Below are 15099 nucleotides of genomic sequence, written 5' to 3'. Positions count from 1 at the left end.
GTGACGTGGTACTTTGGTAGGTAGCAGACAAGTAGCATCCCTCTAGTTAACAACGAAATATCTCTTCAGACATTGCCAAATGTGCCCTCTAGTGCAAATCCTCCATTCTGCCTTCCAGAATCACTGGATTAAGAGCGTTACCCTTGGGAGGCCGAGACGAGCGTATCACGAGGTCAGGAGATCGAGACCATCCTAGCTAACATGGTGAAACCCCGTCTCTACTAAAAAATACAAAAAACTAGCCGAGCGAGGTGGCGGGCGCCTGTAGTCCCAGCTACTCGGGAGGCTGAGGCAGGAGAATGGCGTAAACTCGGGAGGCGGAGCTTGCAGTGAGCTGAGATCCGGCCACTGCACTCCAGCCCGGGCGACAGAGCGAGACTCCGTCTCAAAAAAATAAAAAAATAAAAAAATAAAAAGAGCATTACCTTCTGTCCAGCGGCTCTAAAGGACTGCACAGTTCATTTCACCTGGACGCTCCTTCCACTTTTCTCCTCCTGACAGCCCCAAAAATTTCACTTTCATTTCTCAGGCAGTTCCTCCTCAGGAGGGAGGGACTTCTTCACACAGAGGAACCTCATTTGTTGAATGAATCCTGACCACACCCACCCTGGCTTTTCTTCACCTCTTCAACCAGGAGCCGAGATTTCTGTTGGTCTGAAGGTGTGTGGTGAGGTTTGTTGGGGGGGTAGAGGGTATGAGACTCCAGGAGAAAAGTTCTCAATGAAGTTAGGAGAATTTGATTTATGGCCCCAAGGCTGCCCTGCGCTGTCGGGAGCAAAGGCTGGCTTGCAGGCTTCCTGCTTTGAGTGCGCACTGATAGCAGCCTAGAGTCTGGGGAGGGACAGCCTTGAAAGCAGTGTTAAAGAGGCAGAAGGCCGCCTTTGTTTTCTGGAGTGTCTTTTTTTTCTCCAGGCTGAATCCAGTTCCATTCCCTTCCTATTGTATAATTTTGATTTTCTACCTTGCAAAGGAAACTGAATTCTCTCTCTCTCTCTCTTAAAGAGATGAACAGAAGGTCTCTTATTTTCCACCTCCTCCCTCCTCAAAAGAGAAGTTGGTGAGAGGAGGTCTCTGTTTTCCAAGTGTGTGCAGGGCTTAGCTCCTAGTATGCGGCATCAGATAGAATGGAGCCATGGGGGCATGACCAGTGGGAATATTGAAGCAGGTTCTTTCGCTGCCCTCCTGGCAACCACTAAGCGGCTTTCTGAGGCCATCCTCAGGTATTCTTAGTCCTTGGCCTGCCTGACTAGAGCAGGTTGAGTGATCTGACTGCTGCACACTGCTCTGTTTCCTTTTACCCTGTGTCTTTCTGCAGGTCATCTCAGGGCTCTCTTTGCACATCCCTGAACATACTGTTTACTTTTACTTCAGTAACCCATGTGCCACCAGCGTCTTCACCTGTCTCAGAACTTGTTCCTCATCATTCTTCCTCTTAGACACACCTTTGCATTGATTTATAACCTCAATTTCTTATTGCTTTTCTTTGCTCACAACTACTTAACAGAAGTTGTTTATTGTGGGCTCAGAAGGAGCCCACAGATTTAATCTTCTTGTTAAGAATTTGACATACAGTATGTCCTATCTTAAGCTCACTTGTGAGCAATTTGCACCTTGATTGATATGTCACAGATATTCCGACACATGCCATTCTGGCCTCTGCTCTCACCCCTCAGAGTTCACTGAAACTGCCATCCTCCTGGGTAGAATCCATGTCTGCCTACATACTGACTGTCTCCCAGAGGCGTCTAGTCAGGCACGAGGCCCAATATATGGGATAATATTGATTATAAAGGAGGCTGCTGCTGATGTAAAAATGTGCAATTAGCATCCATTCAGCATTCAGTAAATATGAAATATATGTGGAAGCCTACATTCTAATTAGACAGCAATCATAGACCATATCAATGAATGATAGAGTACACAAGAAGATAACTAATACAATGGAGTAACATCTGTAAGAAGTTAAATTAGGGTAAGGACTCTGTAAAGACCTCATAAAGGCCTTGCAACTTTAAATAGTTTTTATGAAAGTTTTAAATAGTTTTCATTGTAAGAAGAACACTTTTGAATAGAATCTTAAGAATTCTATTCAGAATCTAAAGTCTTTAACGGTTTTTCCCTGCGCTTAAAAGGAGAACAGTGTGGATACGGAAGGTTGAGATGGGAGTGTGCAGGGAGAGTAATAAAAGGTGAGCTCTGGCCAGAAGTGGTGGCTCATGCTTGTAATCCCAGCACTTTGGGAGGACAAGGCGGGAGGATCACCAGAGATCAGGAGTTCAAAACCAGCCTGGCCAACGTGGTGAAACCCTGTCTCTACTAAAAAAATGCAAAAATTAGCTGGGCATGGTGGTGGATGCCTGTAGTCCCAGCTACTTGGGAGGCTGAGGTAGGAGAATCGCTTGAAGCCAGGAGGTAGAGGTTGCCGAGATCTTGCCATTACACTCCAGTCTTCCAGCCTGGGGAACAAGAGTGAGACTCTGTCTCAAAAAAAAAAAAAAAAAAAAAAGATGAGCTCTGAGGATTGAGGCAGTGGGAAGGGATGTGCGATGTGGACCTAACTGGACCATTATGAAGTCTGGCCTCACTCTGGATAGCATGGGTTTGAAAAGAAGAGTGACATGATTGACATCTGCTTTAAGGTGATCACTCTGTTTACTGATGTAAGAACAGAGATGAGAGCAGAGTGAAGAAGGGCAGTCATGGCTGGGCACAGTAACTCATGCCTATAATCCTAGCACTGTGGGAGGCCAAGGCAGGTGGATCACTTAAGGTGGATCATGAGTTTGAGACCACCCTGGCCAAGATGGTGAAATTCTGTCTCTACTAAACATACAAAAATTAGCCAGGCGTGGTAGCAGGCACCTGTAATCCCAGCTGCTCGGGAGGCTGAGGCAAGAGAATCATTTGAACCCAGCAGGCAGAGGTTGCAGTGAGCCAAGATCACGCCACCACACTACAACCTGGCTAAAAACTCTGTCTCAAAAAAAAAAAAAAAAAAAGGAAGGGCAATGATAGTATCAGCAAGACTAGTTGAAGAACAATTTCCTGAATTCAGGTGGTTTCTACCGGAGTGGTGGCAGTTGAGGTGGTTGGAACTAATTTGAAAAAAAAAAAAAACTCTTTTAGCATATTCTCATGAGGTAACAGACAGAAAAAGACAAGATTAGGGGTTGCTTAATGAAAATGATTCTATGTTAAAAAAAAAAAAAAAAAAACTTTTGGGAAATATATTGACCAGAACACTACAGCTCTTGGGGAGAGAGTCACTAATGTGGTATAGATTGAGCCCTGGACTCTAAGGAGTAGCTGAAGCAAGAACTCAGTACATCGAGGAATGGGGAGGAGATGTTACGATGTTTCTGAGCTCTCCAGGCCTCTGGATGTCAAAACAGGCTCTACTTTCCTTACTGGCAGTTTCTGACCAAGGAACCAGAAGAAGTGTCTAGGATATTGTCTAGAAACTTCAAAAGACATCCTCCCCTAAAAGTCACTCTTAGACATACTCTAATTTTACTATCTACCTGCAAAGAGACTTAAAGTTTGCATTATCATATCCAGATGTTAGGAGTCCAGATGTTAGGAGAAGACTCAAAAGAAGGGTACAATCACCTGGCAGCTATGGTAACCAGGTAACCTGGGAGTTCTGTCAGGCCCATGGCACTCATGTTCCCTTCTCTACCTCCCTGACTGCTGCTGGGCTTGAGCCACATTGGGAAGTGGTGGGGTCATTTCTCACACGTGGAACCCTGGTCCTCTGCACTTTTCTTATTCTTTTGTTATTATGGTGGCAGCAGCTTTGGCATCAACATGCAGCCTCACTGTGAACATGAAGTCACAGCCCGTGGCAGAATGCATGTTCTACTGCTTCCTCTCCTGGAGTCCCCCAGTATTTCTAACTATTGGTTGGATACTGATTGGAATAAAAGATAACAAAGAACCCCACATCTGTGGTTGGCTCATAGCTTTAGCCATAAACAGGGGTGAATATTGTCATATCATGTAAACTCCTGGTCTTACTAGTCATCAGATCCTGGTCTGACCAATGGTCATTGCAGCCAGGCGCTACCAGTATATCTCTTTGGTATGATTTTTAGTATCTGTACCATTGGCTGGATGACATTCACCAGCCTACTTTCAGCCTTTTTTCCTCCTTAAGGTCTTTTGATGGATGGTTAGAGGAATAGACAGGTCTCGAGGCCTAGATTTATCTCCATATAGCTTTTTATCGTACCCCATCCTTTTGCCAAGCGTAGGAAAGATTCCTAGGTTGTCACACATCACAGATCTTTCTTTCACTATCAAACCTGTTCAATTACATTAGTTTCCTAGCACTGGTGTAACCAATTATCACAAACTAGATGACTTAAAACAACAGGAATCTATATCACAGCTCAGGAGTCCAGAAGTCCAAAACCAAGATGGTGGCAAACTTGATTTTCTTCAGAAGGCTCTATGTGAAAATGGGTTCTATTCCTCTCCCCTAGCTTCTCGTGGTTTCTAGCAAACCTTGGCATTCTTTGGCTTATATCTGTGCTACTTCCGTCTCTGTCTCTATTGTCACATGGCTTTCTTTCCTGTGTGTTTGTATGTCCTCTCCTCTTATAAAAACACAGGTCAAGGCCGGGTGCAGTGGCTCATGCCTGTAATCCCAGCACTTTGGGAGGCTGAAGCAGGTGGATCACCTGAGGTCAGGAGATTGAGACCAGCCTGGCCAACATGGTGAAACCCCATCTCTACTAAAAATATAAAACTTAGCTGGGCGTGGTGGCATATGCCTGTAATCCCAGCTACTCAGGAGACTGAGGCAGGAGAATCGCTTGAACCTAGGAGGCGGGGGTTGTAGTGAGCCAAGGTTGCACCATTGTACTCCAGCCTGGGCGACAGAGCGAAACTCCATCTCAAAAAAAGAAAAAAACACAGATCTTTAAATTTAGGGCCTGTCTTTATCCAGTATGACCTCATCTTAACTTGATTACACCTGCAAAGATGTAGTTTTCAAATAAGGTCATATTCATACAAGCAAACATATTTTTGTGGAGAGTATAATTCTATCTACTAGAACAAGTATCAAAATGTTACTTACTGCCTACTGAGAGCCACCCTTTTTTCCTTTTGCCTCACAGTTTCTTGTCTAAACTGACCTCAGGTTCTGAGAATTGGCATTGTATCATCATGCCACTACTCTGTGGTGCACCCTCTGGCTGACCACAAGCAATAATTGCAGGTTTCTTTTGCCATTTGCACTCATGCAGCTTAACTCCACAGGGGGAATACAGGACAGGAGATATAGCATGCAGGCAGGGCTGCTTCAGGTAAGCTCTCAGTGAGGATTTTTTTTTTTTTTTTCTTGACAGGGTCTCGCTCTGTTGCCTAGGCTGGAGTGCAGTGGCGCCATCTCGGCTCACTGCAAGCTCTGCCTCCCCTGTTCACGCCATTCTCCTGCCTCAGCCTCCCGAGTAGCTGGGACTACAGGTGCCCACCACCATGCCTGGCTAATTTTTGTATTTTTAGTAGAGATGGGGTTTCACCTTGTTAGCCAGGATGGTCTATATCTCCTGACCTCGTGATCTGCCAGCCTCAGCCTCCCAAGGTGCTGGGATTACAGGTATGAGCCACCGCGCCCGGCCTCAGTGAGGATTCTTACATTGGTACAAGACCATGTGGATGTGTGTGAAACTAACGTAGCTTAGATAAATCTTACATCAACAGACTGATTCCCTTGTAAAGACCATGAACATAGCTTCCAGAGCCCTACAGAGAATATTTTGTTACAAGAGTCTCAGCCCTCTTACGGAAGATGAGGTCTGTGGTTACCAGAAAAATAAAAATGAAATAATATACCAGGGGATGGTGATGGGGATGTCTTTTTTATAGGAAGGAAGGACTTAAGCCTAATGATATCCCTTTTTTACCCCACATGTCTAGTCTGACTTCCAATCTTATTTCCTTTACCTCACCCTATTTCCCACCCTCATCTGCTTCTCTCTATTTCCTCTGTTAACTTGTCCTGCATCCTCCCATCCCTGCCCTCACCTCCTATTCACTGGAAAGAGACTGTCACTTTTACTTCATTTAGGAAGTGTCACATATCCAGGTTCCTCTAGGCTCATGTGATGCCAAGGCCTAGGGCTTTTTGCATACCAACCACACATTTAAAAACTTTCGAAGATGTTATGATGCTACGTCCTCCATGAACGGGGCATTCACTTACATAATTCCTTCTACCTAAAATATTTGTTTTCTTTCTCATTCTGTATTCCTTTCTCATTATTCAGCTTTCATTAAACTCTTACTTATCCAGCAAGATATCTTGGATAGTTCTCTACTTAGCAAATTATTTGATTTTCTAAAAACCTATACCTCTCTATGATGGTGTTTTTTACACCTTCATAGGTATAATTTTTACTATTTTACACTTTATGAATGATTATATAATTAACTTCTATCTTATTTAGGTGACTGTTTACTTTATTCTGGCTAATACCATCTGTTCATACTCAACTTTGAATTTTAATCCATTTCCTAGATTTTAATCACAGAAGATAATATGTCTTCAGTGAGAATTTCCAAAATAAACACAGGAATAATTGGCATTCAATTAGTGGATGTGGATTTAACACAGACAGAACTTCATTGCTCCTAAATGTAGTCTCCCCTTATATATTGGGACATCTCTCTCAACAGCCTTGGTATTTCTATTCCTCAATGATCTGACATTGGTATGAATCTGTGATCTATGTGTAATTCAGCTGGTTACACCCTCTCCCCCAACAAATACACACCTTTGGGTTCCTATCAACCTCTATAACATCCTTCATGCCAAGATGAAATCCTACCATCCATAAACACAAGACCCCCTAGAAATTCCCAGCTTATGTGGTTTCCTCCATTTCTACACTCTCATAACACTGGATCCCAATCTACTTCTTTCAGGCTTTACCTCTGCTTTTCTTTGTTTAAATAAGTGGAGTAGCATGGAGACCTCTGAAGATATTATGGTCACTCCAATTCTACCTATTGAATTGGATGATCTTTGTAAGTAATTTAATTTTATTTATTCATCTGAAGAAAGGGAGTACTCTTATTTCTCAAGAATTTTTGAAGGAGGAACAAATAGGCCAAAGTGATTATGGTCATTGCTGTTTCTGTGAGTATCTCTGGAAAGTGTGTGAGGGCATGGGAGGATTTTGTGTGGGTGGATGTGTTAGAAGGTGAGCACTTCTTCACTGGAAACCACATCTGGGGTTCCAAAGTTCAGCTATTGAAGAATTTCCGAATAATGGGAAAGAAAAATGAAACACTGATAAAGGTTTAGTCGTCTATGGAGAGACAGGGATTTTTTTTTATATATTTATCAAACATTGTGCTTCTCTGTGTTCTAAACACTGAGGCTATAGCAGTAAAAAAACAAAAGTGCCTAATCTATGTGTAGATTATATTTTAGAAAGAAGACATAAACATTTAAAAATAGATAGTGATAATAAGAGAAAGATGGCAAATGTACACTGAATGATGAGTTTGTGGTTGTGCTGTAGTTAAGTTTGTCTTATCAGGCCCTTCTGTGAAGGGACATGTAAGGAGAAAGTTGAAAAATGTATAAACGAAAGTTATGCAAATAGCAACAGGAGGGTATCTAGGCTGAGTAATAAATAAGTGCAAAAGCCTTGAGGCATTAACAGCTTGCCCAGACCACTTTCAGCCATTGTTGGTTTGTCTTCCTCATCTTTGTTCTTTAATGTTGCAGTCTTGGCCAGTCTTTGATGTGTGCGCAATTAGAATGCTTTTTATTTGTACCATTCTTATACCATCCCCTTTCAATCTTCTCAGCCATCCAGGGGTCTTTAACCAGAAGAGAGAGGAGAGCCTCAGGAGTTAGGACCGGAAGAAGCCAGGGAAGCAGTGCAATGGCTTCAAAAATCTTGCTTAACGTGCAAGAGGAGGTCACTTGTCCCATCTGCCTGGAGCTGTTGACAGAACCCTTGAGTCTAGGCTGTGGCCACAGCCTCTGCCGAGCCTGCATCACTGTGAGCAACAAGGAGGCAGTGACCAGCCCGGGAGGAAAAAGCAGCTGTCCTGTGTGTGGTACCAGTTACTCATTTGAAAACCTACAAGCTAATCAGCATCTGACCAACATAGTGGAGAGACTCAAGGAGGTCAAGTTGAGCTCAGACAATGGGAAGAAGAGAGATCTCTGTGGTCATCATGGAGAGAAACTCCTACTCTTCTGTAAGGAGGACAGGAAAGTCATTTGTTGGCTTTGTGAGCGGTCTCAGGAGCACCGTGGTCACCACACAGTCCTCATGGAGGAAGTATTCAAGGAATGTCAGGTAGGGCCCTAGATGGAGGGAGTTGGGGCAGAAGATGGTAGTTGGTGGAAAGTCTCACCCTTTCATCCTTCTTTTTTTTGTTATTGAGACGGAGTCTCACTGTGTCACCCAGGCTGGAGTGCAATGATGTGATCTCTACTCACTGCAACCTCTGCCCTCCAAGTTCAAGAGATTCTTCTGCCTCAGCCTCCCGAGCAGTTAGGATTATAGGCACCTGCCACCGCGCCGAGCAATTTTTTTTTTTTTTTTTTTTAGTAGAGATGGCGTTTCACCATCTTGGCCAGGCTGGTCTTAAACTCCTAATTTCACAATCCACCCATCTCGGCCTCCCAAAGTGCTGGGATTACAGGCATAAGCCACTGCGCCCAGCCTTTTTTTTTTTTTTTTTTTGTGAGCAATAAAGGTTTTTAATCACCTGGGTGCAGGCAGACTAAGTCAGAAAAAGGAGCCAGCCCTTTTCATCCTTCTTTACCCCTTGTGGAACCATAATTCTGAGTCCCTTGATCATCTCCATGTATATCTTTCACCCTGTGCTCAGCTTCCAATGCCTGGGGTACATTCCTGCGTATTCCTTTGATTTACATAACAGATGATCCTAGAGTACAGTCTCTTAGCCAAGAGTGAGAGATTTTTGTTTTGTTTTTTCCTTTTTCATTGTATAGGTGATAAATTCCTTCCTAAGTTAGCTCTCTTGCTTCTCTAAGCAGGATAATTGCTCAGGAACATTGTGGATTGAACGAGGAAAGAGCATTGATAAGAGGAAAGGACTTTCCCTTCTGCAGGGTAAATACTTACTCTAAGGAAAGAGAGAATCAGGCTACTCCTCTTGAGGGGTATTGATTTTCATCACAATGAATAAACAATACATTCATCTCCTCAAATTTTTCCCCATGTCATAGATTCTAATCACCAGCTTCACAGTTTCTGTAAATTGCTTTTTTTCTGGGATCAACTTGATTTTTTCTCTGTTGTCCTCTATCCAAATACTGAGAAAGCTTATAGCTTGACTCTAGTGTGATTCCCTTCTCATAGGAGAAACTCCAGGCAGTCCTCAAGAGGCTGAAGAAGGAGGAACAGGAAGCTGAGAAGCTAGAAGCTGACATCAGAGAAGAGAAAACTTCCTGGAAGGCAAGAGGAGATTCTGAAGGATTTCTGAGACAGGAATCTTGACAGGACCTTAATCCGAGGAGGCCTCATCCTTTTATTCCTTGACATTGCATAAGTCCTGAAGCCATTTGATTAGTTCTCTTCTCTATCCTGTCCCTGTTGGGGGTGGAGGCTAGAAAGTGGACATGTTACAATTACACACACATACTGGAACTAAGCACAAAGATGGACTCTATGATGAGGAAGGCTAGCAAATACTGTGTTCCATTGCTCTTTTCCTATGAGGCTCTACTACTTCTGGTGGAATACACTATATAAAGGACTACAGTTTTCCTCAAGCTTCAAATTTTAGGAGTGTGGTAAGGCAGGCAGTCATGAATATCCAGGAAAGTGGTCTAGAAGCTAAGCCTTATGTTTTACATTTTGTCTGAGGGTTAGCCTAGATAAGACAGTTTGAGGTCATTGTTTTGGCAAGTACTGAAAGGAAAATAGTAGGAAAAAATAGCTTCCCTCTAAATACCTCTATTGCTTCTACTCCTTGCTGATTTGAACTCCCTGAAAAAAAAAAAAAACATATCTATATATAGATAATATAGGTATATATATATATATATACACACACAGATATACAGATAATATAAATAGACACACACATATGTGTCTGTGTGTGTGTGTATTTCCCTACTGGCTCCTAATCCCTTGCACAATAGGCCCTTAGCCTGACAAACTTATTACATCTCTCTCTTGTCCATCCTTGCAGTATCAGGTACAAACTGAGAGACAAAGGATACAAACAGAATTTGATCAGCTTAGAAGCATCCTAAATAGTGAGGAGCAGAGAGAGCTGCAAAGATTGGAAGAAGAGGAAAAGAAGAGGCTGGATAAGTTTGCAGAGGCTGAGGATGAGCTAGTTCAGCAGAAGCAGTTGGTGAGAGAGCTAATCTCAGATGTGGAGTGTCGGAGTCAGTGGTCAGCAATGGAGCTGCTACAGGTAAGAAGGTTCACTCAATCTGAGATTCTGGGAACACAGTTCCCTTCTGTGTCCTTGCGTTCTCATGCTGGCGGTGACACTAAGGGGTTTCTTTGGCCTTGCGGTGCTGCCTTGTCATCCATTCTAGATGTCATGGACATGAAAGACATTTTTATTAATTTATGAAATAAGGGAATACATTTTACCTTGCAGAGAAGATCCATGATATCTAGTTATAGTCTCTAGGCCCCTGTTATATGTGATCTAGTGTCGGGCATTCACCAGACTTCTCTTTACTTGGATTAGTCACAGGTAAACACATGGATTTTCAGGTTTAAGAGCATACACATTTAAGAACTGTGTTCTATTTAAGTTTAAAATATGCTTATTTGTTATTGTAAATGTTCCCTGTTAGTTTTTTTTTTTTTTTTTTTTGAGGCGGAGTCTTGCTCTGTCGCCCAGGCTGGAGTGCAGTAGCACGATCTTGACTCACTGCAAGCCCCGCCTCCTGGGTTCATGCCATTCTCCTGCCTAGCCTCCCAAGTAGCTGGGACTACAAGTGCCCGCCACCATGCCTGGCTAACTTTTTTTGTATTTTTAGTAGAGATGGGGTTTCACCGTGCTAGCCAGTATGGTATTGATCTCCTGACCTCATGATCCGCCCACCTCGGCCTCCCAAAGTGCTGGGATTACAGGCCTGAGCCACCGTGCCCAGCCCCCTGTCAATTTTTTTTTTTTTTTTTTTTTGAGACGGAGTCTCGCTCTGTGGCCCAGGCTGGAGTGCAGTGGCCGGATCTCAGCTCACTGCAAGCTCTGCCTTCCGGGTTTACACCATTCTCCTGCCTCAACCTCCTGAGTAGCTGGGACTACAGGCGTCCGCCACCTCGCCCGGCTAGTTTTTTTGTATTTTTTAGTAGAGACGGGGTTTCACCGTGTTAGCCAGGATGGTCTCGATCTCCTGACCTCTTGATCCGCCCGTCTCGGCCTCCCAAAGTGCTGGGATTACAGGCTTGAGCCACCACGCCCGGCCTGTCAATTTTTTTTAAACATAAAGTGATAGAATATTGAGCCTTTTGGGGAGACAGATGGACAAATATATAGACAGACAGTGCTTTCCTTTCTTTGCTGAATTTCCAAATATTTCCTTTTTAAGATTTGGAACGAAGCAGGAGAGTAACTGATTTTCATTTGTTGAATTGTTTCCTTTGTCTCTGGTGCTTATATCTCAGCTTTTTAAAAATTCCTTTTTCCTTTTGTCTTCTTTTCTTGTTTAAATTTAAGATTACTCTGGAACAGAAGTTTCTGAACATATTTTACACTCATTAGTATGGCTATAATTAAAAAAGATGGACAATACCAAGTGTTGGGGAAGATGTGAAGAAATTGAAACCTTCTTGAGTTGCTAGTAGAGATGTAAAATAGTAAAGCTACTTAGAAAAACTGCTTGGCAGTTGCTCAGAAACGTAAAGAGAGTTCTCATGTGTCCTAGCCGTTCCATTCCTACCTATATACCTGGAAGAACTGAATACATATATCTGTGCATAAACTTATATATGAAAGTTCACAGCAGTATTGTTCAAAAATAAAAACAACTCAAATCTCCTTAACTGATGAATGAATAAGCAAAATGTGTTATATCCAAACAATGTAATATTGTTTAGCTATGAAAAATAATGAATTAATAATACATGCTATGACATGGATGCACCTTGAAAACATTATAAATGAAAGCAGGCAAGCACAAAGTTCTTTTTTGTATGATTCCATTTATATGAAAGTCTGTAAGTAGCAAATCCATAATATAGAAACTAGATTAGTGGTTGCCAGGGCTCTGGGGAAGAATTAATAGGAAGTAATTGCTAATTAGTGTACAATTTCTATTTGTAGAGATGAAAATGATCTGGATTTACTGTGCAACGATGGTTGCACTACATTGTGAATATATTAAAACCTGTTAAATTGTGCACTGTAAAGGGCAAATCCTATGGTATTTGAACTACATCTCAGTAAAAACAAAAGCAAAAAGGTTCCATAGGCCCTTTTTTATGGTTCTTCCTTAAGCTCTTCACAACCCTTTGAATCGCCACCTTCACAAAAGAACAGTGTTTATGTCATTTGTCCACGCATTTGTCCCATTTAAGTCAGTCTTAGTTGCTATTTGGTCACTTGGAATTTAAAAATTATTGGTAGAGCAAAAACTATAAATACTGTGGGATTAACATTTCACATCTAGATGTTAGCTTCAAAGAATGGCAAATGGAAAACTAAGGAACTTATTCTTTTATCTGAGTAGGGACTTCGGCTATTCCTCTCAATATGTTAAGATATATGCTGTTGTATTTGTGGTATTTCCCCTCCACAGTCCTGTCTCCTGAGAGTCCCTGTAACAGCTTTCTTTCTATATGGATTCTTATGATGGTGATTGGGATGGATGGTGTTATCATATATCCATTGTTTGTTTGCTGGAGGGACTGATGTTCTTTGCATAAGAGCTACATTCAACACTTACTGCCGAAGAATGATCTAGACAGAAAGATGCTAAACTTGAAAATTGATGCAAAAGTTAGATGAGATTTTAGGTTATTTCCCTTATAAAAGAGATACTTTGATTTTTAATGCTTTCTGTAATAGTTGTATTATATTTGACCATTTTTATTTTTGAAAGAATGGAATGGTAGGTAGCTAAATGAGGGAATGAAGATGATAGTTATTATTTTAAAAACTTTTTTCAGATTTTTTAAAATTTTAGATTCAGGGGCACATGTACAGGTTTCTTATCAGGGTCTATTGCACAATGCTAGGGTTTGGGCTACATGGTACTCATTATTTTTGTCTTGTCAATATCCATTCCCCGTTTTTCTGGTAACAACACCTGGAATTACTCTTGAAAGGAAGACTAGCATGTCTATTTCTATCCTTGTACTTGTTTAGACCTGAGAAAATCAGCACTATCGAGGATGAATGAGTTAATTATGTGTAAATCAGTGTATCCAATCCTTACGTCCCTACCAGCCACACTGGGATAATTTTTTTTTTTTTTTTTTTTTTTTTTTTTTTTAAGACAGAGTCTCACTTTCTCGCCTAGGCTGGAGTGCAGTGGCGCGATCTCTGCTCACTGCAAGCTCCGCCTCCTGGGTTCATGCCATTCTCCTGCCTCAGCCTCCTGAGTAGCTGGGACTACAGGCGCCTGCCACCACGCCTGGCTAATTTTTTGTATTTTTAGTAGAGATGGGGTTTCACCGTGTTAGCCAGGATGGTCTCAATCTCCTGACCTCATGATCCACCCGCCTCAGCCTCCCAAAGTGCTGGGACTACAGGCGTGAACCACCACACCCGGCTACTGTGGTTATTTTAAGTTGGGCATCTGACCCAAGCCTGAATGCTTATGGGTGACAAAACTGTACTGTCATTACAGTGAAGAGAAGTTGTCCTTTTTAGCAGAAAATAATACCAGTGAAGATAATTCAAATAAAAAGATTCAAGTTGCTATCAATTAAAATCTGAGAATACAGTCAAAATATAGGGAAGAAATGAGAATTAATAGGCACAGAGAGGCCAGAATTTTGACAGAGGTTTGAGCTTCCAGAGTCATCTGTGACTAAAGTAATACCTCTCTGGCCACAACCCTTACTTTCTTCCCAGTTAAGGCAATTTTAGTTGTTGAACAACAAAACTATACTAATAAAGAGAGCAAACCCATTTATTTGGTTGTACAGCAGCTGGTGTCATGAAAGAGTAAGGCCAAATATATTGGTACATCTTGCTCAAAACAAATTAACCCATAATAGTGATGATGGGGGAATGCAGATGACTAACAGAAGTTAAGGATGGACTGCCTTGATAAAATGTTTTAGTGTCTGGGCCAGGGACTGAGTGAATATTGATACCATTTTGACAATAGGGCATAAGAAAGGAAACATGGTTGGTGAATAGCTTATGTTTTAGATATTCTTAGTTACTGGTGCCCGTTTTTTCTTCTTTGTGGAATGTAGTATTGTACCTGTACAGAATGAAGTCTAGCTGCTTTTTCTCATGGCCCAATAATGAGAGGAAGACAGACTTGGAAAAGAAGGGGATTTATTTTTTCAACTGGTTACAGAGAGAAGGTTGGAGTAACTTATCAGACCAACTCAGAGTTACAAGATTTTTTTCTGGAGCTTATATACATTTTAAGCTCTATGCCTTCGTGTGGGAGTGCACCTACAAGCAGGAGTGTTTTATTCTTTAACTAGGGTTTGAGGTCTAGAGAGTTTTCTCTAGAATCTTGGAAAGTTTCTTAATCTTAAATGGGCCCTGGTACAAGGTGTATGTGTAAGAATGCTTTTATTATTCGATCAGACTTTAGGGTATGAGAAAACCCAGGCAGGGTCTTTAAAGGGTTTGTTTTCACATTTCAGCCCTGGTACTCAGGCACGAGCTTTTCCAATTCTTTAATGTTTAACTTATGCATTCATCAAAATTATAGTAAAGGGATAAGGGAAACTGATTGTTCTGGTTGCTGATCAAACCTGACCTGCCACAGTATTATAGAAACATGATTATAGATAAAAGACAATGATTAGATATGTAAAGGCTGACAAAAAACAGCACCTATATGTGAGCTAAAATTAAGATTGGAGGCTGGGTGCGGTGGCTCACACCTATAATCCCAGCACTTTGGGAGACTGAGGTGGGTGGGTCATGAGGTCAGGAGAT

The 15099-nt window shown here is 41.9% G+C and overlaps 1 protein-coding gene across 1 annotated transcript in view; it reads left to right on the top strand.

Annotated features, from left to right (window-relative positions):
- Positions 1 to 554: 554 nt before the first annotated feature.
- The window catches only part of TRIM34 (tripartite motif containing 34), a 19663-nt gene continuing 5118 nt past the window's right edge, over positions 555 to 15099 (top strand). Inside the window, exons 1-4 of the mRNA XM_023209621.3 lie at positions 555 to 660; positions 7828 to 8327; positions 9360 to 9455; positions 10195 to 10425. Of these exons, the coding sequence (XP_023065389.1) occupies positions 7905 to 8327; positions 9360 to 9455; positions 10195 to 10425 (750 nt within the window). The 5' untranslated portion in view covers positions 555 to 660; positions 7828 to 7904. The remainder of the gene's footprint in view (positions 661 to 7827; positions 8328 to 9359; positions 9456 to 10194; positions 10426 to 15099) is intronic.

The sequence above is a fragment of the Piliocolobus tephrosceles genome, chromosome 13 (assembly GCF_002776525.5).
Source record: "Piliocolobus tephrosceles isolate RC106 chromosome 13, ASM277652v3, whole genome shotgun sequence".
Taxonomy (NCBI): domain Eukaryota; kingdom Metazoa; phylum Chordata; class Mammalia; order Primates; family Cercopithecidae; genus Piliocolobus; species Piliocolobus tephrosceles.
The sequence above is the reverse complement of the archived record's forward strand: the minus strand, read 5'-3'. Positions and strand labels throughout refer to the sequence as shown.